The sequence below is a fragment of the Chaetodon auriga genome, chromosome 13, assembly GCF_051107435.1.
Source record: "Chaetodon auriga isolate fChaAug3 chromosome 13, fChaAug3.hap1, whole genome shotgun sequence".
Lineage (NCBI taxonomy): Eukaryota > Metazoa > Chordata > Actinopteri > Chaetodontiformes > Chaetodontidae > Chaetodon > Chaetodon auriga.
In genome coordinates, this window is record NC_135086.1 from 17045115 (window position 1) to 17071000 (window position 25886).

General features: G+C 42.9%; 1 protein-coding gene across 3 annotated transcripts; it reads left to right on the forward strand.

Moving 5' to 3' along the window:
• Positions 1 to 23916, forward strand: arhgef7a (Rho guanine nucleotide exchange factor (GEF) 7a). Of its 3 annotated transcripts, XM_076746726.1 has the most exons (22): positions 161 to 458; positions 3039 to 3122; positions 7642 to 7726; positions 7832 to 7965; positions 8858 to 9059; positions 10247 to 10335; positions 11036 to 11130; positions 11300 to 11395; positions 11652 to 11774; positions 13434 to 13572; positions 13658 to 13717; positions 13831 to 13977; positions 15599 to 15685; positions 15768 to 15846; positions 15931 to 16070; positions 16969 to 17193; positions 17305 to 17398; positions 18007 to 18096; positions 18553 to 18732; positions 22152 to 22251; positions 22826 to 22880; positions 23092 to 23910. In XM_076746726.1, the coding sequence occupies exons 1-22, from the start codon at positions 294 to 296 to the stop codon at positions 23212 to 23214; spliced, it is 2592 nt and encodes an 863-aa protein (XP_076602841.1). In that variant the 5' UTR covers positions 161 to 293; the 3' UTR covers positions 23215 to 23910. The 3 variants fall into 3 exon arrangements, with proteins under 3 accessions (XP_076602840.1, XP_076602841.1, XP_076602839.1); XM_076746724.1 differs by lacking the exon at positions 18553 to 18732 and having other exon boundaries at positions 23092 to 23916; XM_076746725.1 differs by lacking the exons at positions 22152 to 22251; positions 22826 to 22880; positions 23092 to 23910 and having other exon boundaries at positions 1 to 458; positions 18553 to 21778.
• The last annotated feature ends 1970 nt before the right edge of the window (positions 23917 to 25886 follow it).

Below are 25886 nucleotides of genomic sequence, written 5' to 3' on the forward strand. Positions count from 1 at the left end.
AACGCATCACAGCGAACCGCACTTGACAGCTTGCCAGGTTGGAGGGGAAAAACACACCATTGAGGGGAGGAAACCAGACCTGCTGAATATCCACCAGCCAGCCGTCATCAGCATCCAACCTGAGGTGGAGGGTTTCCCGCAGCCTCTCTCTCTCTCATCGACATCTCATGCATCATTTTTGTGGATTAACCGCGTTGCCGTCCTAACGCACAGATGACAGCGTAACAGGGGCAGCAAGCTGTTCAGAAACCAAACACAGCCGCTTTGTTGAATAGGATCTGTTGTGACTGGACATGAATTCGGCGGAACAGACGGTTACATGGTTGATTACGCTCGGGGTGCTGGAATCGCCGAAGAAGACCATCTCGGATCCTGAAGCATTTCTGCAGACCTCCCTGAAAGATGGGGTGGTCTTGTGCAGGCTGCTGGAGCGGCTCAGCCCGGGCTCCACGGAGAAAGTAAGGGCACTGATACAGCCGCCGCTCTCCTCTGCATACAGCCAGCCGCCCGCCCCCGTCGGCGTGTCTGTGTGCTGCCCAGATCCGTGAAAACCGACGCGGTTTGTTGTCTGGCTTCTCTTTCTGCCCAGTGGTCCATGAGGCGATTTCTTTTGTAGGTCACGGCAGACCGGGTTATTGTCTGCGAGAGCAGCGCTATATGCCTGCACATACGTATGTCAAGCGTTTGCTCCACTGCGCATTCTGCTCTAGATAAAGGCGGCATCACAGCAAACAGATCGGTGATTGATCAAATTTATCAGCAGCTTTTAGATCCACCAGGCTTTAATAATGAAGGCCTCGTTCTGATATGCCTCCAATGCAGATCTGCGTTAACGTTTGCAGCCCCTGCTTTAAATTCATCTTTAATCCAGGGCGACGTGGTTTGTATGTCAATGTTTTTTTTTTCTTTCTTTTTTTTCTGATACACACAGTATGACCAGCCGGGGGTGACTGGCTGGCTATTTGTATACAGACCACAGCAATAAGAGTGGGCCGCCATTGACTGCAAAGGCGCACAGACGGCGATGGACCCTCTCCCCATTTAAAGAAACAGCGCAGTGTTTGTGTCTGTCAACGTCTGGCGTCAGCCACTTTAGACAGCTACCTAAGGGAGGCAATGTTTTCCTGAAAAGAAGCTGCTCTGCTCGAGGCTGCCCGCACCTCCTCATCAGCGTCAGATATTTGCCTGTTAAATGGCAAACAGGTTCTTCCATTTCCCTCCTCAGCGGCAGCGGCGTGCTGTCTCATTTCTGTGGCAGGACCAAATGTTTCACCGTGTTGCTCCAAGGATAGGGTTTGATGTAGGTTAAAAATGCAGCCACTCTAAGATGCTGTAGTTGAAATAATCTATGCTTGGAAACAGGTGCCTCGTCCTGATGGGTGAGGTCCAGATCAGTATACAGCAAACTGCTGATCTCAGTCCTGTTAAATCTGCTGCCGCCTCATTCTGGGAGGATTCATTATGTTTTGCTGGTTTGCCAAAATTTGGAAAACTGCCATGGGTTAAATGCCTCTGCCATGCCCCACAACAGTATGTTTATATGATCAATCGAACTACTGCTATGATAGATTTATCCTTGAAATGGAAACCTCAATGGAAGCCAAAGGCAAGAATGTCCAACAGAGACAGAACTAGAACTTGGTTATAATAATACTACTGCAGCCTGTCAGATACAGGGTCTTTGAGGTTGATAGAGATGTTGACATTTGACCAAAAAAAAAACAAAACAATATATCTGCCAAGAGTCTCTTTTCACCCCCCACTTATCATAATCACGTATTTTAGATAAGGACCCCATTTATTTCCTTATAAAATATATGTACTGATGAGGACAAAAAGAAACATCAGTGCCTCCTGGTGGACAAACTATGTAATGATGACACTTTTCTAAATTGATCTCAGACATATCTTTGGCATATCTGTGCTGACATTTCTTGTTGATTTATCAGTCACACTCTGAATACTATTATTATTACTTCTAACAACAACAATAAGAATAACATTGCATGTCGTTGCTGTGCTTGTTCAGTAGTGAGTAGGGTGTCTCCCAGGGCTCCTCATTCATTGGCTTGTCATGTTGTGCCACTGTCTGGCCCTGATGTGGCCCTCATCTGAGTTCTGCTTTGGCCACAAGTCTGCACAGTGCTGCATGTGGGCTGGAAGGAAGTGGGAGATGTGGGCCACAACTGGGTCTGATGTCAGGTGCTGTCAGTGTAGATACCAGATATCACAGATATCATGGTTCTTTCCAGCTAGCAGTAACAGGCCTCTTTGGCCCCTTCACATCTCTTCTTTGCCTTTTATAGAGGACAGACAGACAGACAGAAGACTAAGATTCTCCATTGTGAGGCACATTATTTCATACTTTATACAGCATGTTTTGTATACTGGTCACCAGTTAATCTCAGAATTCTATATTGGTCTGCTTATGGCAGATATATATTGGTGTTGGCATACAGTGTATGTCAGCTGATAAGTAACAAGAAATTGCAATACAGAAATGCCAAAGAAGCAGAAACAGTGTCTCTGTTACATATATATATATATATACACTCATTTGCCAGTTTATTAGGTACATCTAGCTCAGACTAAGCCCTGCAATAAATCCTAGACTTTCTTATTTTGCCTTACAGTGAGAGCTTTGTATCAACGAGGCTGGAATGAGTTTTTGTCTAACATTTTTCCTCTTTACCACTTTGCTGGAGCAGGTAGTGATAAAAACCAGTGCTCCCATAGGCTCCAGCAGCACCAGTGGGGGGATCCTTATCTGTCGACGTCATTTCCCTCGACCCAACGCTCCAGCCTCCTCCACTTCCCCGCTGCGGGATCTGAGTCCAGCCTCCCGGAGTGTGTCAGGCCCGCTGCGATCACACACACACACACACACACACAAACACACACACATCGAAGAATGCGCGTCGATCGAGAAGATCCATTTTTAGGGCTGAGAAACTCGCAGAAAACCGCAGTGTGACAAGCGAGAAACCCGCAGCGTGGAAGTGGAAGCATATGTCTAACCAGCGTTTCCGTCTTTCCAGATCTACCAAGAACCGAAGAACGACGGCGAGTGCTTGAGCAACATAAAGGAGTTTCTCAAGGGCTGCACATCATTTCGCGTCGAGGTAAGTACATTTTCCCACATCCAGCCTTAACCCAGCTCTCACACCACGCCCGCCTGCGCGTGATAACGCCAAGGAGAGCTGCTTGAAGTGTGCGTGTTTTAAGAGGAGACGCAGATACAATAAACAATGGGTCCATGACAGAGGGAGGAGGAGTGAACTGCAAGCCGAGAACAATCACCCCTCGCCAGCCTCACGCAGCACTGATCCGGTGCTGATACATTTGCAACATTTTGTCACCGTTAATTGCTAAAAGTACAACCCTGCAGCCTGCTCACATTTTCTCAATCATGTCCAGGAGCGCTTGGATCATGTTTAGGCTCTTAACTGATGCAGAGCTTTGTCCTCGGGCTTGTGCGAGGGACAAGCCAGTCTGTGTCATCACTTTGTGCAGCTGTGAACAGCAGAGGAGCACGGCAGTGAGTCCTGCTCCAACGTGGTGATTGCAGTCTTGTTATTATGAGGCGTAAAGTCTTAACATGTCCTCAGATTAAGAAGCTCACCCTTGAGGGCCTGTATAGGAATATTTCAGTGTGTTGCTTTTATGGCTGGTGAGAATGGCTCCATAATCTTGAGCAAATGGAGGACAGCGTGCTGTTTAAGGCTGTGTGTTGGCCGGCGCATAGAAGGGTCATTGAACCGTCCCAGTTTGACAATGCAGCCCAGTGTTCCTCAGCGTTGCCTCTCTCTGCAGAGACTCCAGCCACTGGACAAGAGGTGGACATGGGGTGAGACCGAGCGCTGTCTCATAAAGTGTGTGAAACATGTCCCCTTTAGTGGTTATGGACAGCTGAAATGCCAGGGAAGCAAAAGACATCCATTGTGAGTTTATTGGAAAAGCTCTGTTTGTTTTGGCTCGGCACAGGGACGGGTTCTGGCATCAGCGTTGAGCAATAATCTGCAGTTTTATTGGTAACAAATAGTCAAACTCCCTAGAATAACTGCTCCTGTGTGTCGTGCTGACTTGTGCCTTCGCTGGTGCAGAGACTGTACTCAATGCAGGCACCAATTTTCCATTTTATTTAACACAAAGTTAGTTCCTTGCGTGCAAGAGGGCATTCAGTTATATGACCTTTTTAAGTGAACTGGACAGAGCAGGATTACAGTAGTTTGGGACATGGCGGTCGTCCCGCTCACCATCTGTAGAGCAAAAAGATGGATCTCCTCCAGAGCCCGGAGCACTGCTGGCTCTGACCCCAGGTAGCTGTGGCTGCAGATTAGAGCCGTGGCCTCTCCATGAGAAAGACAGACAGACAGACAGACAGACGCTGTGCTTTTGCAGTCCTGACCTACCTCTCTCTAACGGAGTTAAGCTGGATGTTTGGCCGAGCATCAGCATGCTAGTCTTGCTCTCCTGCGTGTCTAGTGGGGACATTTCAGCAGGATTGATCTCGTTTAGATCTAATTTGGGTACCTCTTGCAGTGTAGACACTCAAGACCACGTCTCACACTTGGACAGCTGCTGTTACTGACCCCTAACCCCTGATGTCTTTGACCACAGGAAGTGATCATTAGTGTTCCCATGACCCCGCCGGTCCCTCTGGAATAGTAACCTTACCCCTGGTCTACCCTGAGAATAATCACAGGTCCATCTGTCTTGATTAAGGGGGGAAGAAAAGGCTGTTGTGTTGTATAGTTACTGCAGTGACACACGGTGCTGTTTAAGCTATTTGGACGCTGACATTTTTTGTGTTGGCTGCTGGGCCGCAACAGACGATCATTTTCATCATCACTTCATCTGTCGGTTATTTTTTTTTTTTTTTGATTAATTTAGTAACTGCTTAATGTGTGATATGTTCAGTAAAATAGATAAAATGTCCATCACAATCCAAACAACAGGCCAAGACCGACACAATTTGAAATAATAAAACAGCAAATCTCATCATCGGACATGCTGGATCCAGAGGATATTTGCCACTGTTGCTCGATTTAACTTAACTGCAACGATTAGTCGATGATCAAAATTGTTACTGAATAATAATTGATGAATCTCCTGAGCTCCGGTTGGCTCTTTACTAAAACAGATTGGATTTAAAGCAACGACCACAAGGTCAGAGTCCAGAATTTTGAGCTTTGACATGAGGGTGTTGACATCCTCTTCAGTCAAGCCATCATAGAAATTCATCATTCATTTCCTCCAAATTTTAGCGCACAAAAGGCATATTTTTATTTGGCTGCAAACCCTTTTCATGTCTGACCTCTGCAGGTCTGTACTGCAGCCATCTTTATCGGAGCTAGACCGATAAATTGGGCTGATACATTAAATCAGACTCAGTAAATTCTCAAATATTGAGTGAATCCAGTATTGGCAGGCCTATAATCGTCACTCCTTCCTCGTCTTGGTGGCTTTTTGCCCTCAGTCTGGTCTTCAGGAACTGAAACACATGATCAGTTGAATACAAGTCAGGAGACTAACTCGGCCGATGAAGAATATTCCTCTGTCTGGCCTTAAAATGTGCATCCTTGTCTGCACGTTAAGGATCATTATGCTTTTGCATTATCTGTACTGGATGCTAACTCTATTTAAAGAAGCATTCACGTGTCAGTGCAATTTAGTATATTTAAGGCATCTCTTACTAGGATGTCTGATATGTAACCATGTCCCATCAACTGGAGTAGTGGGCTGTAACACCCTGTGCAGGTAAACACTGATTTCCTCCAGCGTGACAAGAGAGGGAGCAGCTCATCACGCTGCTGTAGCTCACTGAGTCACAGAGGGGTGTTGCACTATTGTGTCAGCCTGCTCTGAGGGATCATTACCTGACTGTGATACTGAGGCCTAGCGGACGTGTCGACGCTTGTAGCGTTAGTCATGTTCATTATCTCCATGCATGAAGGTTTAATTTCCATCACGCTTCACTGTGGAGACTGGTAACTTTTTTTTTTTTTCTAATGGACAGTGACTTTAAATCTGCACCATATGATGACAGTTATCGTGGGGGGAAAAAGTTAAGTATGAACACTGAATGTTAGTGGTAGTTTGAGTCCCAGCAAAAGTATAGACGAGTGAGGAAGAGGGCGCTTTCACATGAACACACCTTCAGGACAGTAAGTCTTCCAGTAGCTTGTACACACACGCACACGCACACACTCTCATACACAGTCATTCACATATTCCCTTAGGACATATCTGCAATCAGAGCGGAAGATGAGAGAGACTCATATCTCACAGTCACTCACCCTCAATGTAACTGAAGCGAGAGTAACTAATCACATGAAGCCGTTAGCAGGAAGCGAGAGGACAACTACAGTCGTCAACAGAGATACAATCACTGCCATTCATACGAAGCGAGAGGGTCGTGAGAGTCACACTGATAGTGACGCAGACGGCGCTGATACTTCTTCTGCAGTTTGAGGATAAGGCTGCCGTTATTCTACCTGTTTCTAATGTGCAGTCGTGTTATATTGTCAATGCAAGTGATTTAAACCCTCACTTTAAACCTCGTCACTCGACGCTCTGGACTCATCTCGTTTAGTTAACAGAAAAATATCGAGGTAGCACATTTCATGTGCTGGTGAGTATTTTTGACACCGGGATGGAGAATGTGGGCTTGACTTAAAATAAACCACTGTAAGAGTGTGACTCACTGAGCAATGGAAATCTGTGGAACAGAGGAATTAGATAGAATGATGGTGAAGAAACGATTGATTGGAACAATTGATTAATCAAACATCAAAATTTGCTATATTTCTTGACTGGTGGTTGGACAAAGCAAGTAATTAGAAGACGTCACTTTGGGCTCTGGGAACTGGTGGTGGGCATCTTCCACAGTTTTCTTTCATAGGTTATAGATTGATCGATTAATTCACTAATCAAACATGTTATTATTAGTTACAATGATCCTTAAAAGAATTAAAACAGAACGGTTTTTATTCTTATTCCATAAAATATTATATCCTGACAGACATGAGGCTTGGTATAAACTTGGAATATATATTTTTGATAGTACAGTTCAGTTCAGTACAGTAATTAAGAAAATGTACATGTACATGATAACCATTAGTTTTCACAACAGCTCGGTGAAACTGCTGCAGCTCTAATTGCAAAATGCAAATTAGCCCAATAAATCAGACCATACAGGAAACACTTGCCAGTATGATCAATTCATTGTTGGTTTGGGCCTTTTCATGAGATTGTTGTAGTAATAAATATACAGAACATATCCAACCTTTTCCTTTGATGTTCTTGCCCTTCATGAAGTTGACCAGGGAGCCTCACTCAGTATCTTTTTAATGCGTATAATTCAACCAATTCGGTGGAATTCTGTAAATAGTGTCTGTTTGTAGCTGCTGCAGATATACAATATGTGTGTCTGCTGAGCTTGTGTGTTTCGCCCACTACTTCTGTCAAAGATAACTAGAGTTATCGATTGACTGCTCACTGCTGCCACTGAGCGATGACACAGCCCCGCTGCGCTGGAATTAGTGATTCAGCTTTCAAAGGAACTGCGCTTGCCAATGAGTCTCTGACGCTCGTGTTCTTCGTGTCTCCCTCCCTCTCTGTCCTCTCTCTCACCCACAGCCGTTTGAGGCCAGTGACCTGCTGCTGGGACTGAACTTCTCAAAGGTGCTGAGCAGTCTGGTTGCTCTCAATAAAGTGACAGCAGGTGAGTCAAAATACGTGCGACGTGTGGGTGTTTTTTATGAAAGACCCGTGAGTAGTCATGAGCGCGTGGGCGCTGGTGTATTTATATTCTGCCCTCTCCGTTCAGATATCGGCGTGGGCAGTGATTCAGTGTGCGCCCGACACTCTTCGGCCCTTCGCATCAAGTCGTTCGAGTCGCTGTCCTGTCAGGCGTCACTGGGCCGGTCCTCCAAGCTGCTGCAGAACCAGTTTCGCAGTCTGGTAAGGTCACCACTCACTAACAGCACGGTGGGGGGACACAGAAAACACGACGGACACAGTAACAGCACCTGTCACATATTATGACATGCCGTGAAAACTTTGTGGAGCTTTCAATGAACAGGTTTTTGATAAGTTTGAGTTCATGGCCTGTGGCAATGTTGTATTTAATTGTATTATATTAAAAGATATTTTTTTGTTTTTTTTTCCCAATTGGTGGCAGAGTCTTGTTGAATGATAAACACAGATGTCCACAGTCACGCTGGATTTTACTCCTCACTTGTGTTAATGAGGAACAGGCGAGACGCATCTGCTTCCAGACGCAAGTTGACCTCTCCCTGGCTCTGAATCTTTCTATTCTGTTTGGCTGCAGTGAGTGCAAGGACATGAACAGGCTAATTCAAGTGTATACCAGTATTTTACAAGCTGGAGCGCTTTTGTTAGCCTGCTAGCCATGCTAGCGCCTGCTTTTTGCACATGTGACACTCAGCCTGACCTCACCTTTAGAATGATGGAGTCTCGTCCCAACAGCTGCAACCGAAGTAATGGAGTCACAGCAAAATTTACGAGGAAATAAAGCTCGATTCTGAGCAGTCGCTGTATAAACTGCAGTGGAAGTACACTTTGAATACTTAATTGGAAACATGGGGAAATCTCTGAGGGATGGGAATGAGGAGTGGTAAATATTTCACAATATTTGCTGGGTTTGTGTAACAATATGGATGAAGGGGTGTTTGATAGGAAATCTCTTCTTGTTGACACTTGTCCTCCTGCTAAAGTCTGTTGAGCTCATTAGTATTTCATCTCCACTCCTCACAATGTCTGTCCCTGCTCGCTGCTCACTTCTCCCTTTGCTTCTCCCCCTCCTCGGTGTCGCCCTTCCCTCTTTTGTCAGGACATGTCCGAAAACAGTGGACAGCAGCTGCTGGTGAAGGCACGTTTCAACTTTCAGCAGACCAACGAGGATGAGCTCACCTTCACCAAGGGTGACATCATCAGCGTGACTCGCCAGGAGGAGGGCGGCTGGTGGGAGGGGACGCTCAGTGGCAGGACTGGGTGGTTTCCTAGCAACTATGTCCGTGAGATCAAAGGCTCTGGTGGGTACCTCAGCTACCCCTGCAGACATTTCAACATGAATACAGCAGTGTTGGGATTCATAGCGTGTTATATCTGATTTAAACTCCAAAAGCTGACAGTTGCATCCTTGAAATCATTTTAAATATGTCCTCCTCCCCTGCATGCGTCTGTGAATGATCCCTGAGCAGCTTGAGAGATTAAATCATTTTCTAAGCAGACGTTTTCACATCACTCTCAGGCAGAAACTGCCAACTGGTACACTGCATCACAGTTGCATTGTCATAGGCATTCCATCTGGCCTTGTGACGGTGACACAGCCCCACATCTGTTGCGTCTCCAGGCCTGCTGCGGTCTGTTGTTTTATCGCTTGTAAAACAGGTTGAGACGCCATGTGGCAAGAGGTGGCGGCTTAAAATCCAATCCTCTGTTTTACTGACGTTTATTTGCTCACCCCACCAATTTGATGATCATTTTTAGTGAGAGTAAAATATTTGTATTCTGACGGGCACCCAACTGATTTTGTTCAGTGGTAGCAGCGTTCTGTGATGACGGTTTTACTTCAGGCAGCATGGAAACAGAAACACAATAAAAAGACAATAGGACGAAAGACTAGGTTTTATACAAGAATTGTGGAAGAGGCCTTATTGCTCATGGGATGAATGAAAAGAGAACAGAAAGCAGCTGTAATGCTGCTGAAGCAACGTATTATTGAGCCATCGTTATTTTTTTCTCAGTGTGATTCCCAATACACAAAAGGTAAACATAAGTGTGTTGATATCAAGCAGTGCAAACATGTGCAATACAACAGAACAGCCAGAAAAAGCACTTTTCTTTTTACAGCCAGTAGCATCTTTATGCAGTTTATATTTCTAATTTCTGCATTAGGAAGTAGTTTTCAGAGTTTGGAAACACGGGAATGTTTCAACTGCGTGAGTCATGCCACTAATAACTGTGTGCCTGTTTCTCAATATAATGCTAATGATTCATGCTTAAAGAGTTTGAACTGATTTATATCAGCAGTCATGCACAGATGATTTGGGAAATACAAGTCACGATGCATTTGTGACCTCATTATAGCAGTAAGATTATTTCCATATTGCTGCCTTTGCTGCCTGTTGGTCCACTTGCACATGCTTGTCTTCATGTCTCATTAGACATAATGTTAGCCAGACTTATGTGCCCTGATTCAGTTCTTTTGTCTCCACAGACAAACAAGTGTCCCCCAAGTCTGGCACTCTTAAGAGTCCACCTAAAGGCTTTGACACTTCTGCAATCAGCAAGACGTACTATAACTTGGTAAGGATGCAGCTCAGTGCTCTTTTTTTCACATTTCTTCTTTCCAACTTCTCTGTTTCTTCTCTGTGACATCTGTTCAAGGATTCTGTCCCTGCTGCTTTGAGGGCTTTCATTCCTGCCTGCCTTCTATCTGTGCCTGGATCTGTCCTTTTTCCATTCAGTCTTTGTAAATTCTCTTGCCGCAAAGTAATTACTTGGAGTAGCAGGATATAAAGTAGTTGGCCTCTGACATACTTTGTCCCTTTGCCCTGTGACTACCCATGAAAAGGTGACTGCAGCTGAGGGCAGGTGTGGTTTGTAAAACCATCCTCACAGCATGATAAACAAAGTGAATTCTTTATTTTCTATTATTGCCCCTAACCCCCCCATCTCCAACAGAGAAAGACTGAACCAGTATGTGGTTTGTTAATACAGATGTGCAGTTCATGCAGACATGAATGAATGAATGAATGTAGTGAAAACACTGAGCACTTACATGGCTCACTTTATGAACCTGTGTTGGGAATACACATTTTTCACTGCATAATATATAAACTGTGCACACATATTTTGTTTGTGTACTTTCTTCAGCTGTTTGAATTGAATAGAAGCAACATTATAACATTAGATGTTTTTACATGTTTGATAGATTTAGATCTCAGTGTGTGTGGCACTAACTTGTGAAATAACTGATGCTGAGTTTGTCTGCTCTGTGTTGTAGGTGTTGCAGAACATTTTAGAAACAGAGACAGAATATTCCAAGGACCTTCAGAGCCTCCTGACGAACTACCTGAGACCTCTTCAGAACATTGACAAGTGCGACTCCTTTACACATAAACCTTGATGAAAGCAGGAGCCGGTTCAGCTTGATTGTTGTATAATAGGAAAATCAATCAATCAGACTTTGTACCCTTTAACTTTTTTTTTGCATGTCATTGAATATGTTGTCACCATTTACCTGTATCCATCCTGTCTTTTCCTCCAGACTGAGCACCTCAGACGTGGCTCTGATTCTGGGCAACCTTGAGGAGATCAGTACCTTCCAGCAGATGCTCGTCCAATCGCTGGAGGAGTGCACCAAGTTAGTCCCTCCCCGCACACACAGCTGGCTGCAGCAGCTTCCTCACTGTTTGATAATAAGCAGAAGGACATCTAGTGTTGAGCCCATTGAACTACAGCAATGTTGGGTTAAACCATAGACTCTGGGATATATTATACATTGTGGTTTTATACACACACACACACACACACACATTCACACTCCATACACTTCAGTCTGTGTGTATGACAGTTTGCACAGATGCATTTTATCAGTGTGTGATCTTTTTCCTCTTCAGGCTTCCAGAGAGCCAACAAAGGGTGGGAGGCTTCTTCCTCAACCTCATGCCACAGATGAAGGCTCTTTATGCTGGTTACTGCTCCAACCACCCCTCTGCAGTGAATGTGCTCACCCAGCATGGGTACGTTTACACATCAGCAACATATTTAGTCTCATTTTACAGTGTTTCCATGCAGCCTTTCACAAGGAATGAAGATGTTACACAGGGAAACGCTTTTTTATCAGTCTCGCAACCCATTAGCTATCATCTGACAGCAGTTTAGCCTCTGGGGCAATGGGCAATATTTTGTCCCCTCAGTGAAGCCAGTTGATATCAGGGTAACCGATATCTGGACAAAGACTTCCTCTTCTGTGCACCAGTCATTGTTTACAGTCTGATTAGAAACTTGATTTTCAAACTCCACCACAACTTGACATTTTGGATAATCTCTATAAACCGCTTTCTGCATAATGAATGTTTCTACGAATACAAAGGGTGGACTCTGCAGTCAGATTTTCATTATCAACACAACTGCAGTTCTGGCACTGAAAGCAAATAATCAGGCTGAAGGAGAGAGAATGAGAAAAACTTTGTGTGGGTGTTTAAAGCAAATTACCATGAGTACGAGGGGGTAGAAGTCCAAACTTTGGACCCAATTTGAAACAGAGACACACAAAACCTGACAGCTTTTTACAAAAAACGTCCCAGTCAGACAGTCAGAGGCAGTCTGAGGCCTGATCTGAATCCTACCTCTATTCAGGTTATGATGTTTAGTTTTTGTTGAAGCTGTTTTTGAAAGTTGTTGATTCAGCTGTATGATCAGTGCAGAGGCTGTGGTTTATGGTGTGGTTGAACTGTATTGCATTATACTGACAGGTATATTATTATTTTTTCCCCTGCCTTCATTAATATAAATAGAGAGGACAAAATAATAGGATATTATTATTATTAGAAAGTGGAAGGTAGAAAGTGTACTTTTTTGGAATCTGTGTTGTAGTTCGTGTGGATCTATGAATATGCAAATAGTCCCTGTCTCTATCTCCACCCACCCCATCTCCACTCACCTGCAGTTTAAGCATACCTGCTCGCCTGTGACTGGCTGTAGTTCAGCCATACATGTTTGAAATGGAAACCAAATCTGAAAAAGAAAAGCGAATTGCACAGTGTCGCCTACAAGTCGATGTGTCAGAATGGGAATGTATTTTATGTATCCGTATCGTAATGACAACATAATAGTAACAGAGAACATGAGCCTTCTGCTTGACTACATCATCATGATATGGAACACCCCACAAGCTGATGGGGTTGGCTGCGTTGGTGTGCTGCATATGAAACGCTGACTGTCTGCATCTGTGTCGTCGCTCCACTGCAGGTCCAGGGCAGAATTGCTCGGCCTTGGCGTTGACGGTTTATTTCGTCATGATTTGTCTTGTAGCATATGAAAATCATCCCTTGGACACGCTAATGAGGTTAAACACTTGATTTTCATTGGAGCGAGTCTTAAATTTCCTTCGTCATTACAAAGGCGGCGATTGAGTGAGTTGTAACAAGCTGAATGCCAGTTAGCGATGTGTGTCAGCTTTAACAGAGGTCTGACGGACTTCATGAATTTATTTTCTAGCCAATAAGAATAACAGCAGCCAGTTAGTTGCTCTCTGAATATTGTTGGTTGTAAACGTTGTGAGTTACTGTGTGTGGTGTTAATAGAAAAATCATTGTAGGTCGTCACTGTTACACGAGAAGCTAAATGAATAATTTATGTCTCTCTCTCTCTCTCTCTCTCTCTCTCTCCTCTTGCAGTGAAGTGTTGGGGGAGTTCATGGAGGGGAGGGGTGCAGTCAGTCCTGGGATCCTCACGCTGACCACAGGCCTCAGTAAACCCTTCATGAGACTCGATAAATACCCCACCTTACTCAAAGAGCTGGAGAGGCACATGGAGGTGTGTATCTAAACATCTGTCTGGGGCACTCGTGTTATGATGTGTGTTTAATAGCCAACATGTTTCCTCTCTTGTGTCTTCTCAGGAGAGTCATCCTGACCGGCCAGACATTCAGAAGTGCATGGCATCTTTCAAAAATCTGTCTGTAAGATGATCTCACTTCCTCCCCTGTCAGATGTAGCACGTCACCAGACTTAATATGAAATGAATTGAATTAATGGGAGGTCTTTAAGCTGTTGTTTGCTTCCTTTGTGTCAGGCGCAGTGCCAGGAGGTGCGGAAGCGTAAAGAGCTGGAGCTGCAGATCCTCACCGAGTCCATCCGGCTGTGGGAGGGGGACGACATTAAGACCCTGGGCTCTGTGCTGTACATGAGCCAGGTCTTAGTCCAGAGTCCTGGCTCAGAGGTACCAGCATTAGCTACTTCTTGATATAGACTGCTACCAGCATTGCTTCTACATGAAATTCTGCCTAACCCAATACTCTGCCATGATAATTAATGTTATTATAACAGTAAGGTTTTTAATGCTGTAGCACATTTGTCTTTCACAAACACATCCAGGGCTGCATCATATACAGTTAACCACTGCTTTGGCGTGCTGAAAAGCAAAATCAGCAACATAAATAAATGACAGTCATTAGTAAATCATACTTGACAGGAAAGCCTAGATCATCACCCTCTTTCAGCTTTCATTGAACTCTCACACTGATAATTTATTTGTAATAACTTAACTCCCAGTCAGAGTTCTCTATGACTGAGAAGTGCAAAATGAGTCCTTTAATTGTGGCATCTTAAGTGCATCGAAACCTTCATTGCGATAAAAAGCTCTGTCGAGTTTGAATGCACTAATTGTAAGTAGCTTTGGACAAAAGCGTCTGCCAAATGAATGTAATGAAATTCAGTGATTATGAGAACACGTTCTAAATGACTCCTCATTATGACTGGAGAGCTCCTCTCTTAAAAAGATTTATCAAAAGGGACATCTTTGCACACACTTTCCTCCATTAGGATCCAATAGTACCTCACTCGAACTCTAAGTTTTACATTGTAATGAAACGCTGCAGTGTAATTTGCTTGGCATGAGAGCATCACATCATTCAGTATGATGAACTGACAGGCCACTTCAGAAAAACAAGTTAGTAAAAATGAATACAACTTCCTTGGATTGTGTTAGTAGCGACAATAACATGAACCATGTCAATTAGAAAAGCATAATTAAGACAAATAGACCCAACAAATTTGTAAGTCCTTACACTCTTAATTTTAATCATAAAAATAACTTTTTACTTACAAAACTAAAATGTTTTTCGTTGTGTTTATCAAAAAATTATCAGTAATCATCAATATCAGCTGAAATGAAACATTTATACTGATACATTTGTCAGCTACAGTATATTGCTAAGCTCTGTGTTTTCTAGTACTGGATCAGCCTGTGCCTTGTTGCTATTTCTGCAGCAGCTAATTAGCCATAATGAGTAACAGAGTGTTCAAGAGGTGATTGAAAGAGCTTGAAAGTTTCTTTGGAGGATGTAAGGGGAATAAAAGACATTAAGTATGTGTTATAATATTCAAACGTTCGACGTTGCCGTCGTGTTAAACTCGCCTCGCTGGCTGGCTGCCGTGTAGCTCACGCGGAGTGAAATGCAAAATGCAGTGACAGCCTGTGGTTTGCAGTGGTTGTAATTGAGAATAAATGCTGCATTAAAGGTGCACATATACAAATGCATGATGTGAGCCACAGGAAGGGAACGTACCATTCGCTTGACAGTATAATATGTATCCATAGAGCGATATTCAGGGCTTAGTAGTTACAGAATCATCACTGTCAGCCTGATGATGCATAGTGAGATGTAAAACTCCAGCGACTTAACAACTGAGACGTCAACAGCCAACATATTCTCCCTGGACGCTCTCTGAAAAGTTTTTAGCATCTCATTGAGAATCTTTAATCTGAACTAGCTTGAATGTTATTTGGTGTTGATATACAAATGGCATTGCACCTGATCATTTTCTCCATCGTTTGTCAGGAGAGGAGTGAGCGTTACCTCATGCTCTTCCCTCACGTCCTCCTCATGCTGTCTGCCAGCCCCAGGATGAGTGGCTTTATATTCCAGGTCAGTGATAAACATCTTCTCACATCAGTCCGATTTAGTCTCTGTTGCGTCTTGATTCTGATGCGATGATTTCCCTCTGTAGGGAAAATTGCCCCTGGCCAGCATGACAGTGACCAAACTAGAAGACTGTGAAGCCCATAAAAACGCCTTTGAGCTCAATGGTAAGGCGACATGGGACAAGCAAGATGCTGAGTGTGATTTATTCACACATAATGCCTTTAACAACATTGTCTCTTTCCCTGCAGGTACAATGTTTGACCGTCTCCAGGTGGTGTGCACACACCAGCAGGACCTGCAGGACTGGGTGGAACACCTGACCAGACAGATCAAACACACTGCAGCCGCAGCACCCAGCCACAAACCACTCACTGTTCCCTGCCACACGGTCAGGAGCTAATGCTTACGTACCCACATACAGATAATGTTCTCTTTAATCATTTATACCCAATATGATGTAAACACTATGACTGTATATGCTAATGCTGCACAGATTTCTATCACGTGAACCCTGAAATCAACATGCCTAATGAGGCTGGCTCACATAATGCCTAGCAATCATTTAAAATGACTATATAACCCTCTGTGAAGTGGCTTATTTCTGTCATTAGAATGGCTGTAATGCACAATTGAATTTACTGAAATGAATACAATTGCATACCAATCAACATTCGGCCTCATGCCTTGAATAAACAATCAACAGTAATGCTGATTTTATTTACAAGAGGCCACTTGGAGGCCAATGGAGCCACCAACTACATGTTGGTGGCTCCATTGTGGCAAGTGGTAATAGTCTAAATCTATCTGTGGGAGTTCAGTGAAGGGAAATAGAATGTTTTTCTGTGATTTAGGCTTATTGACAATAGGGTGGTGTCACGAGCAGGAGGAGGCTTCCCTGCAGAGGTATATTGGGTGTCTGCAACTGGGGAGCAGACCCCAGACACTTTGGGGAACACTTGGCTGGTTGGTAATCTAACCACGTCAGTGTACAGCTGTAATGTTGCTGTTTTGGAGATGCACCCCCATCCATTTTGCCGCAATTGTGACCCAGAACTGTATGAGAAAAATCTTTCCATTATGTCCTGATCGTTTTTGAGCCACTAGGAGGCCCCAGAACAAGCCGCGAACATGGCATGGACATGATATTTTGGCAATAGTGTTAGCAAAATGTTTGTATGTATGATGGTGTATGGTATATGGTGTACGGTGGTGCATCTGCTGAGGGCTCATCAGATGTCTGTTTGTGATAAATGTCATTACATTGGCCTTTTTGTTTTGTTCCTCAGCTCCCATCTCACCCCCTCACCCCTTCCCGGCATGCTGAGGGGAGGGCCATGACAGTGGCCCCCACCTACCACACCCTGCCTCACCCCTCCTCCCATGGGACGTCTCTTTCCAGCACCATGATGTGGGGCCCGCTGGAACCACCCAATACCCCCAAACCCTGGAGCCTGAGCTGTCTGCGGCCTGCGCCCCCTTTAAGACCCTCTGCAGCCCTTTGCTACAAGGAAGTAAGGGACCGTGTTTCTGTGCAGTCAAGACTTATTCATTTGTTTTTGTTATGTCGATTTTCTAATTGCCATGCAATTATCTCACATTTTTTTTCTGCCCCACGTGTAAAGGATCTTAGTAAAAGTCCCAAGAGTGTGAAGAAACTCCTTCCAAAGCGCAAACCTGAGAGGAAACAGTCTGAGGAGGAATTTGCCTTGAGGAAGAGTATGTTTAAAATTTTAAGTCCAGAGTTTGTTTTTTTCATATTAAAGGAACAGTTTGCACTTTGGGAAATAACTTATTCACTTTCTTATCAGTAACACTCATATCTGTTTGTTAACTATAAAGATACAGCCTGGACAGTTAGCTTAGCTTAGCTTAGCAGGGAAACAGCTATCCTACTGTTACATGCTGTAACTTCCTGGAAAATGATACATTGGCCTTTTTACATTTCTTTTGTGCATATGGATCAAACAAGATATAGCATTCTTATTAGTGAGCTTTAGAGTGCTGGAAGGAGGACTTTTGGTTGCAATCTTTTTGCTAAACTAAGCTGAGCTTATTGCCTGTTGGCTTTTGCTTCATACTTAGTTGCTGGGTGTCCTGACAAATATCTGTAAAACACTAAAATGTCCCAGTTTCACCACAATTAGTATAATATTTAGAATATTTTACTTGTTTTCAAGGCTTATATAGATTTTTACCATCCCACTCATTATTATCTAAGAAATATGAATACATAACATGTATGTGTCAGTCAGTCAGTGTGTTGTTGTCATTAGCCTTGTCAGGCATATAAATTAATTTTTTTCCTCCATTTGCCTCTTTTTCAGGTACAGCTGCTCTGGAAGAGGATGCCCAGATCCTGAAGGTTATTGAGGCTTACTGCACCAGCGCCAAAACCAGGCAGACTCTGAACTCCAGTAAGAAAACACAAAATCAAACTCATGCTGCACATGTGCATGCACTAAAGAAGAGAGGCTCATACTGGAGCTCGCCGTCTTTGTTAGTGGGACCTGTATTCTGTTACTCAGTGCCTTTCTTTAACACTGGTATTCTGAACTGATCTTTCTAACAGTATCTTCTCCTTCTGTCTGTCTCTCCTCCACTCCTCACTTTTTTGGCATTGCTCCGGTTTACCTCGAGTTCCTTCTTTTTCCCATCAATATTCGTTTCCTTCATGCTCTGTTTTAATTTTTCTCCATGTGTTCTGATCTGCTCCATCACCCCACTCTGCATCTCCGGTTTATATGATTTACCATTTGTTGCGTGTTGCCAATGCTTCCTCCTCCCTCTGCACCATCACTCCTCTTTTTCCTCCACCATTTCCTCCCTCTACATTCGCGACGCCACCGCTAAACTTTCATCGCCCCGACCAGCCTGGCAGGGCACCGACCTGATGCACAACCACGTGCTGGCCGACGTGGACCGGTCCTGTATGGACTCGCCGGGCCGCCGTAGCAGCGTGTCACGGCCAGAATTGTCCTCTGACCTCTCGGAGGACTCTGACTATGACTCCATCTGGACCACCCACAGTTACAGGATGGGTTCAGTGCCGCGTAAGAGCTGCATCTCTCACCAGAACTAAAGAACGTACAGTACTGCCACGCTGTACTGTAATGTAACGTACAGCGCGCTTACCTCTTTTACCTTCAATGTATTAAAAGAAACTAGATTTTTTTAATTTATCTATTTATTTTCTATGATATATTTGTTCATTTTTTTGTTAACTTATTTGGTTTATTTATTTTTAGACTGTTTGTTTTAAGATGTTTTAAGCATCTCCCTGTTGCCTTGCCACTTTCCCTTTTATGTGCCTCCTCTCTTTGTGTAGTTGTCATGCAGTAAGTGTTTGGTAATTCTTGTTAATTTATCTTGAATGTGACCACTCCCCTTGTTTGACCATAATGTGGCAGACTCTCTCAGCAGGGAGTATAGGGGTGTTGGAGTGGAGTATAGGGGAGGGATAACCAGGGGAGGGAGAGGTTGGGACTGAGCTTTTCCTGTCTGATATTCAGATGTAATTCAGGAACGAGTGTATTCTATTTACCATGTACTACTTCTCTCCAGTATGTGTTTCTAGAGTATGTATGCTCAAACATAGCACAGATGCCATACACACACGCACAGGTTCGGGCACATACGCCCCCGCTGCCTGATAATATAGCAGCATGCAAGTACAGTATCCAAATTCTTAACATTTTCTATCATTTCTGTCATAATTTGGATCTTTATTCATGTTGCCAGTGCTAAGCATGATTCAATTTGTCACACCACATGACCAAAAGCTACTAAATGCTTAAAGTTCTTGCTAGATTTAATAGTTTGTGAAACATAGTTCATTATTTGGTGCAGCTGTCTGCTACAGGAAGAGGAGATTATCACATTAGCGTCACTCTTGAGTCAAACTCGTGGACTAAGAAGGGTGAATTTAAAGGGTCAGTTCACCCAAATTACCAAAAACCATTTGTACATTTTCAGACTTAACCCCTAATTTTCTGGTTTTGAAATCAAACACCATTGAACAACAGTGTGTTTTGCAGAAATCTGAGAGTAACAGTAACTGAGACAACTTCCTGCATCACTAGATACCATCTCTAGAGTTAAGTCAGAAAATGTCTGGGATTCTTTTGTATTTTTGGTAAACTGACCCTTTTAAGTCATTCATTTTAACAGTTTACCGTATTGTGTAGTCTCCTAAGCATCATCGTTTGAAGCCTGATCTTCCATCCAGTGATGTTGCTGTCTGTCAGTGGTTCTACAGGGTTGCATTTATATTTTATTTTAGACCTCAAGTTAGTGCTTTAACATCATAAAAAGATTCATTTAAACCAAGCATAGCCTGACGCTAATAAACTGTAAACTACAGCCTAACACAGCTACAGTCCTGTCAAATCCAACACCTTTGTTTAATGCCTTCAACTAACTGAAGGAATAGTTCAATTATTTGGGAGAGTCAGATGACAAGATCAATACCACTCTCAGATCTGTCTGTTCAAAATGAAGCTGGAGCCAGAAGCAGGTTAGCTTAGCTTAGCATACAGAGTGGAAGCAGGTGAAAACAGCTAGCATGGCTCTGTCCAAAGGTAACACAATCCACCTACCGGCTAAAGCTCAATATTTAAATTATTTGAACTGGATATAATATGTTAATTAGTGAGCTTTAGAGGTTCTCGTTGGTGGATTTTTTTTTAGGCTTTGGACAGAGCTATCTTAACGGTTTCCCCATTTCTGGTCTGAATAGTTAACACACAAGCTTGAAGCTGATACTGACTTTCTTGTCTCACTCGTGCACAGAACGCAATCAAGTGTAATCATATTTCAGTCCTCTAGTTATGTGCCAAGAGAACAGGCTTTATGCTAAGCTAACCAGCTGCTAGCTTTATATTTACTGCACAGAATCTCAGAAAGAAAGAGAATTTCCTAAAATGTTGAACTGCTCCTATAAAATGTAGCTGTTAACCAGACTCTGACAATTTGACCAGGTTAGCATAATGTCAAAAACAAACATCCCTTCACAACAAGCTAGCACCTATGCTACGACCTCATAAGCCAGACAGGCCTTTGTGTTGTCTGGCCTGCGAGGTTTCCCATGCTATCTCTTGCATTAATGACTATTTTTATGAAGAAGTATTTTTCCAGTATTGGTATTAAAAGTACAGGTTGGCATCCACTTAGAATCTATCTCCTCTTACAGCAAGCCGTGCAAATGGGATATATTGGTCCATGTTACAGTACAATTTACTGTTTCTGAAATGGTTTCTTTGATGTATTCATTATGTTGTATACAGGTGTTTTTTAATTTATATTTTATTCTGTATGTCAATGTTTACAAAATGATCCCTGGAAGAATCATTTCTTGTCTTTTTTTTTTTTCTTTCTTTTTTTTTTAAATTGTATTGGTCTGTATCAAAGTTTACACTGAAAATTATAACATGAAGTGTTTGAATTATTTTGCACAATCATGTAATGGGCCAGTGGGTGTGGGGATAGAATCAGTTAAATTCTGTACTTTTTGTCGTCTACCTAGAGTGTGTATGATATAGTCCTAAAGGTAGACTTGAGTATTCAGTGTTACTGTAAAGTAAATGCTCATTCGTAGTGTAAAAGCTCACCTGCGGTGTTTTGAAAGCATTGGGGTAAAGAAGGAAAAAAAAAAGAAACAAGAGACAGTAATTATATGGGAACATTTCTATGTAAACTACCCATTCAACCTCAGAATACTGTCAGAGTGGACTTGAAATATAAGAGCACATAGTCTCCCTTTCTGTAAATACTAGTTGTCATGGAGCAAGAAAAAAAAATCCATTCTAACTTCTATGAGTATTTGAGCTAAGAATATCACTGTCCTTATATCATGTGCTATACTTTGTGACAGGTGTATTCTGTGGTTTAAGAAACTAAGTCAAACTGTGGGACAGGCAGGGTGAAGAGACCAACTGTCTTTGACCAACATTGTCCTCCGTGTGCTCTAATGCTGTACTCAGTTCACATATGTGACCATGTCTTATCTAACAGCGCTGTCAGTGTATTTGTTCTACACTGCTGAAGTGTTCAAGTCCCAAACGCTGTATTATGAGTTTTGAATAAATCTGTCATTTGGTAGATTCTGGCATTCTGGTGAATCTGATTGTGTCTGGTGTGAGTTGTCATTTGGGGAAGATGTTGGAGTTCTCATTAATTTCGGATTGACAGAGAATTGTAATGTGAATGAATGAATGGATTTGTTTTTGTTTTTTGTTTTTTTTTGCCAGCCTCTCATTTCCTTTCACTTTCCTCTGGCTCTTGTCTGATATCTGGTCTGTGCATGACTAACACTACTACTACTACCAACTGTGGTGTATGTTTGTTTCTCTTCTATGCTGTCACTCGTTCCAATAAAGAAGTCCAGACTGTGGTCTAAAAATGCTGACTCATCTTTGTACAAGATGAGATGAGCAAAGTACCACTCGTTGAGTGCTCTTCTGTTTTGAAACAGGACCGCGAACGGAAACTGGGCTGCATGTGATCATCCCCGGTGAGAAGAAAGTCCTGATGGAGGGTCCCAGTCGCAACGGACAAAGTGCAGCGGAAGAAAAGTAAGATAATAGATAAATCTGTCTCATGATTCTCCTTTGCCCTGAATTACTGTCTTTACATAGCAAAAAATCCCATCCAAAGACCAAAACCAACAATGTGTTGGTGCACTTTCATACCATCTGTGGCACCAAAACACATTTGTCCCTACTGAACACCTAAGTCTTTAAAGGGGTCATAAATGTATAACTTACTTGTTATAAAGATTCAGTACTTTTCTTAAACAGCTGGGCACTGTATATTATTGCAAACATTACTCAAATATGAGTAATTGGTGCATTTGTGGGACTGTTTTCTGTTGTGGATTAACACACATGGTGTTCTAGTGACATGACAGCAGAACAGGTCATACAATCAACTATGCTCAATAAACTACATGTTCATCATAATGAAGGAACCTGTCACCAAGTGTAACGGTGTGGCTCATTGGTGTGTTTTAATACTTTTTGGATAACAGCAATAGGTTCAGTGATCTGTTCCTTACATGAGTGCAATGGAGTACTTTGCAAAGATTATAGTAAACTTAAACACCAGTCTAGTTTGCATCGCTGATGTGTTGACCTGTGACTCATACAGGAGCCTGGTGGACGTGGTGTACGCCCTGAGGGATGAGGTTCAAGAGCTGAAACAGGTGAATGTTAGATGTTTTATTAAAGCTCATGATGGTGTGATTTATATAAAATACAACTTTCAGTTCAAATTACCTGGTTTGACTGTAGGATCTAAATATTGTTAGCTTTGTAAAGAGTGGCCTAACTGGAATTATATAAATTTACAAGGCTACCTGGTGATAAATCAGTTTTACAGCAACATGCTTGAGAGGATTTGTTGTACCCCCACAGGATAACAAGAAGATGAAGAGGTCACTGGAAGAGGAGCAGAGAGCACGGAAGGATCTGGAAAAGGTTGTGAGGAGGGTGCTGAAGAGCATGAATGACCCAACCTGGGATGAGACGAACCTCTGAGGATCTCGTGCACCATCTCCATCTGAAGCTTTGAAAAGAAAAAGAAAGAGCATGCATATGTGTGGGCTGGCTTGTGGAGTGTGTGAAATGCACACGATCCCACACATAATTTAGGATTGAATCTGTAAGAAGGTGGTTTGCTCTAAGAGGAGTGTCACGACTGCTCCTCTGATGAACAGACAGGAGTCACTGGAACGTGATGCTGAACAGGCTCGACCATCATATTATATTCAACGATAACATTCCTTGAAGTACGCTGGAGAGGAGATTACACACTCAACCCTCAGTGTGGCCATCACTTGAGCATCCATCATCAGTGTCTTTGGTATTGTTCACTGTGGCTGCACGACAAGTTGAGAGAAGTCCTCGCCCGCTGTTTACAATCATTAAACGGTCCGCTCTACAATGATACATCAGTGGTACTTTAATGGTGTTAATGGTCTGAAGTTGAACCATTTCATAACCTCTCATGTTATTTAATTTTTTTATTCATTGATTTTGTTTGGCCTCTTTCTGTGACACAGGCTTCGTCTGGTGTTTTAAGCTTGTGCCTGGAAGCTCATCTTTTGTGTCTTTTTTTTTTTTTCACCTCTTCACGCTTGACTTTCTTTCTAGGCATCCTAGGGAGTTGTACAGATATTGAACTTGTACTGTATAATGTAAATACTGCTAAAAGATGAGCCTTTGAAATAAATGTGGTTTAAGAAAAACGATTTGCTGCTAAATCTGCTCCAACACTTCAGAGGAAGAGAGAAACTCTTTGCTTTTCCCTCTAGCTCCAGTCTCTCAGTTATACACACACACACACACACACACACACACACAAAAGCACCAAGGCCCGATTGCCAACTTGGCAGAGCAGGTGGGGTATAATCATCATCACATCTGGTGGTCCTGTCTGTCTGAGGCCCGTTTCAAGATACATTTAATGTTAGTTTACATTGTGCCCACATGGAGCTTGTGCCTTAATACGCTGTATTCAATCTAAGTTCCTCAAACTAACTGAGACACAGACAACTGAAAACCAGGCAGTAAAACACTACCATGGCATTTGTAGTACTAATGTGCTGACACTGAAAACTGAAGTATTATCCTATTGCTTTCTTTCTCCCACTTAATCTAAACTTTTGGTTTTATGCAGTAAATTGTGGACTAGCTCGGACCGAAGAATTGTGCTACTCCGCCCACATGTGACACACTCAACAAATAATCCAACGCACCGTTCGAAATAGGCGGGCCATCTGAACGAGCTAACCGTTTCCGTCTGCCATGTTTAGCTGCTATGCTGCGTTAGCATACCGTTTAAACTCTACTGCCGCTGCGCATGTAGCATCTCACAAACAAGCTCACCTGTTGTTAAAGAGCCGTTTGTCACGTGACCTCACGGTTTGTGCTTAATTTTCTTAGTGGAAGCTGGAGGGAGAGAAGAATCTCCAGCACCTCTGCCCAGATGACTCTTCTGTCACCAAGCTAGGTATGTGCTGCTAATTCAGGTCCTGTAGGCAAACGTCATATCCTGAGTGTTGGTTCTGTTCAGTTGTCAGTGAATTAAGAGGCAGAGGCTGCTGTTGGGGAGTAATGACCTTTGTCATAGCTGAGATTTTGATACAGCAGGAAGCATGTAAACAATAACAAATGGCTGCATTCCCTTTATGTGAGTCAGTTCTGTGGTCTCAGTGTTGTCAATGTTATCTCATGCCTTGTTTTTTTTTTTTTTTTTTTTTTTTTTTTAAGAAATAGTGTCCGAGTAGAGGTTTATGGAACACTTTCAGTGCCACTATTACTTTTTTCAATACGTCCAATAAGTGTTTCAAAGACAATATTTCCTTCATTTTATTTTGGATGCTGCCAAACTTTAAATGAACTGCTCTGTCTTTTTTGACTCGGTCATGGTTTTCCCTTGGGGAAATGTCAAATAGGCAGGGGTGATGGGACATGTCACACTAGGCGTGTCAAGAAAAAAAAATTCTGACATGCTAGTCTTTTTGTCTGGGTGTTGTGGGGCATCCCAGACGCTGCACAGTTGTTTAGCATGTCACACTACATGCAGGTGCAATCAAAATGCTGCAGACCACTGATTGATCAGAGAGAATCATCGCTTGCTCTCTGCGGAGGCGCTCTGATGTTGGATTTCCCAAGCTCTCCTGTCTTTTGTCTTGCTGCTTTCAGCATTTTCTGAAACAAAGTTTGTCTCCTGTCTATCACAAACAACCACATACAGAGAATCAAGAACACAATCTATTCATATCCTGCATTGTTCCTGTGTTTGTGTAATGTGGAAGCAATGTGATGGCAGTTTGATGTGGCGTAGCTGTGACCATCAGCTAAGAATCCTGCCTACGTTGAGTGGGTACTATCTGCATTATCAATGTGTCACACATGAGTTGGCTGTATGAACTGAAGTTGCACTTTCGCATGGCTTTCATGTCATTCAAACTGAATGCCGAAGTGCAGATAATCAGTTTGTATGGCAAAAATATTGATTGCATCTTGTCTTTGACCCTAACAAAACAATCATTCAAGCTCACGGACGTGTGTATGTTTGTGTGTGTTGTTTGTGTGTATTCCACATCTTTTTGAAACCAGTCTATTGAAATCTATTGTCTCCCCAGATAATCGTGACAAGCTTTGTGTTGGAGGGGGACATGATCCTATTCTGTTGCTGTTGGATG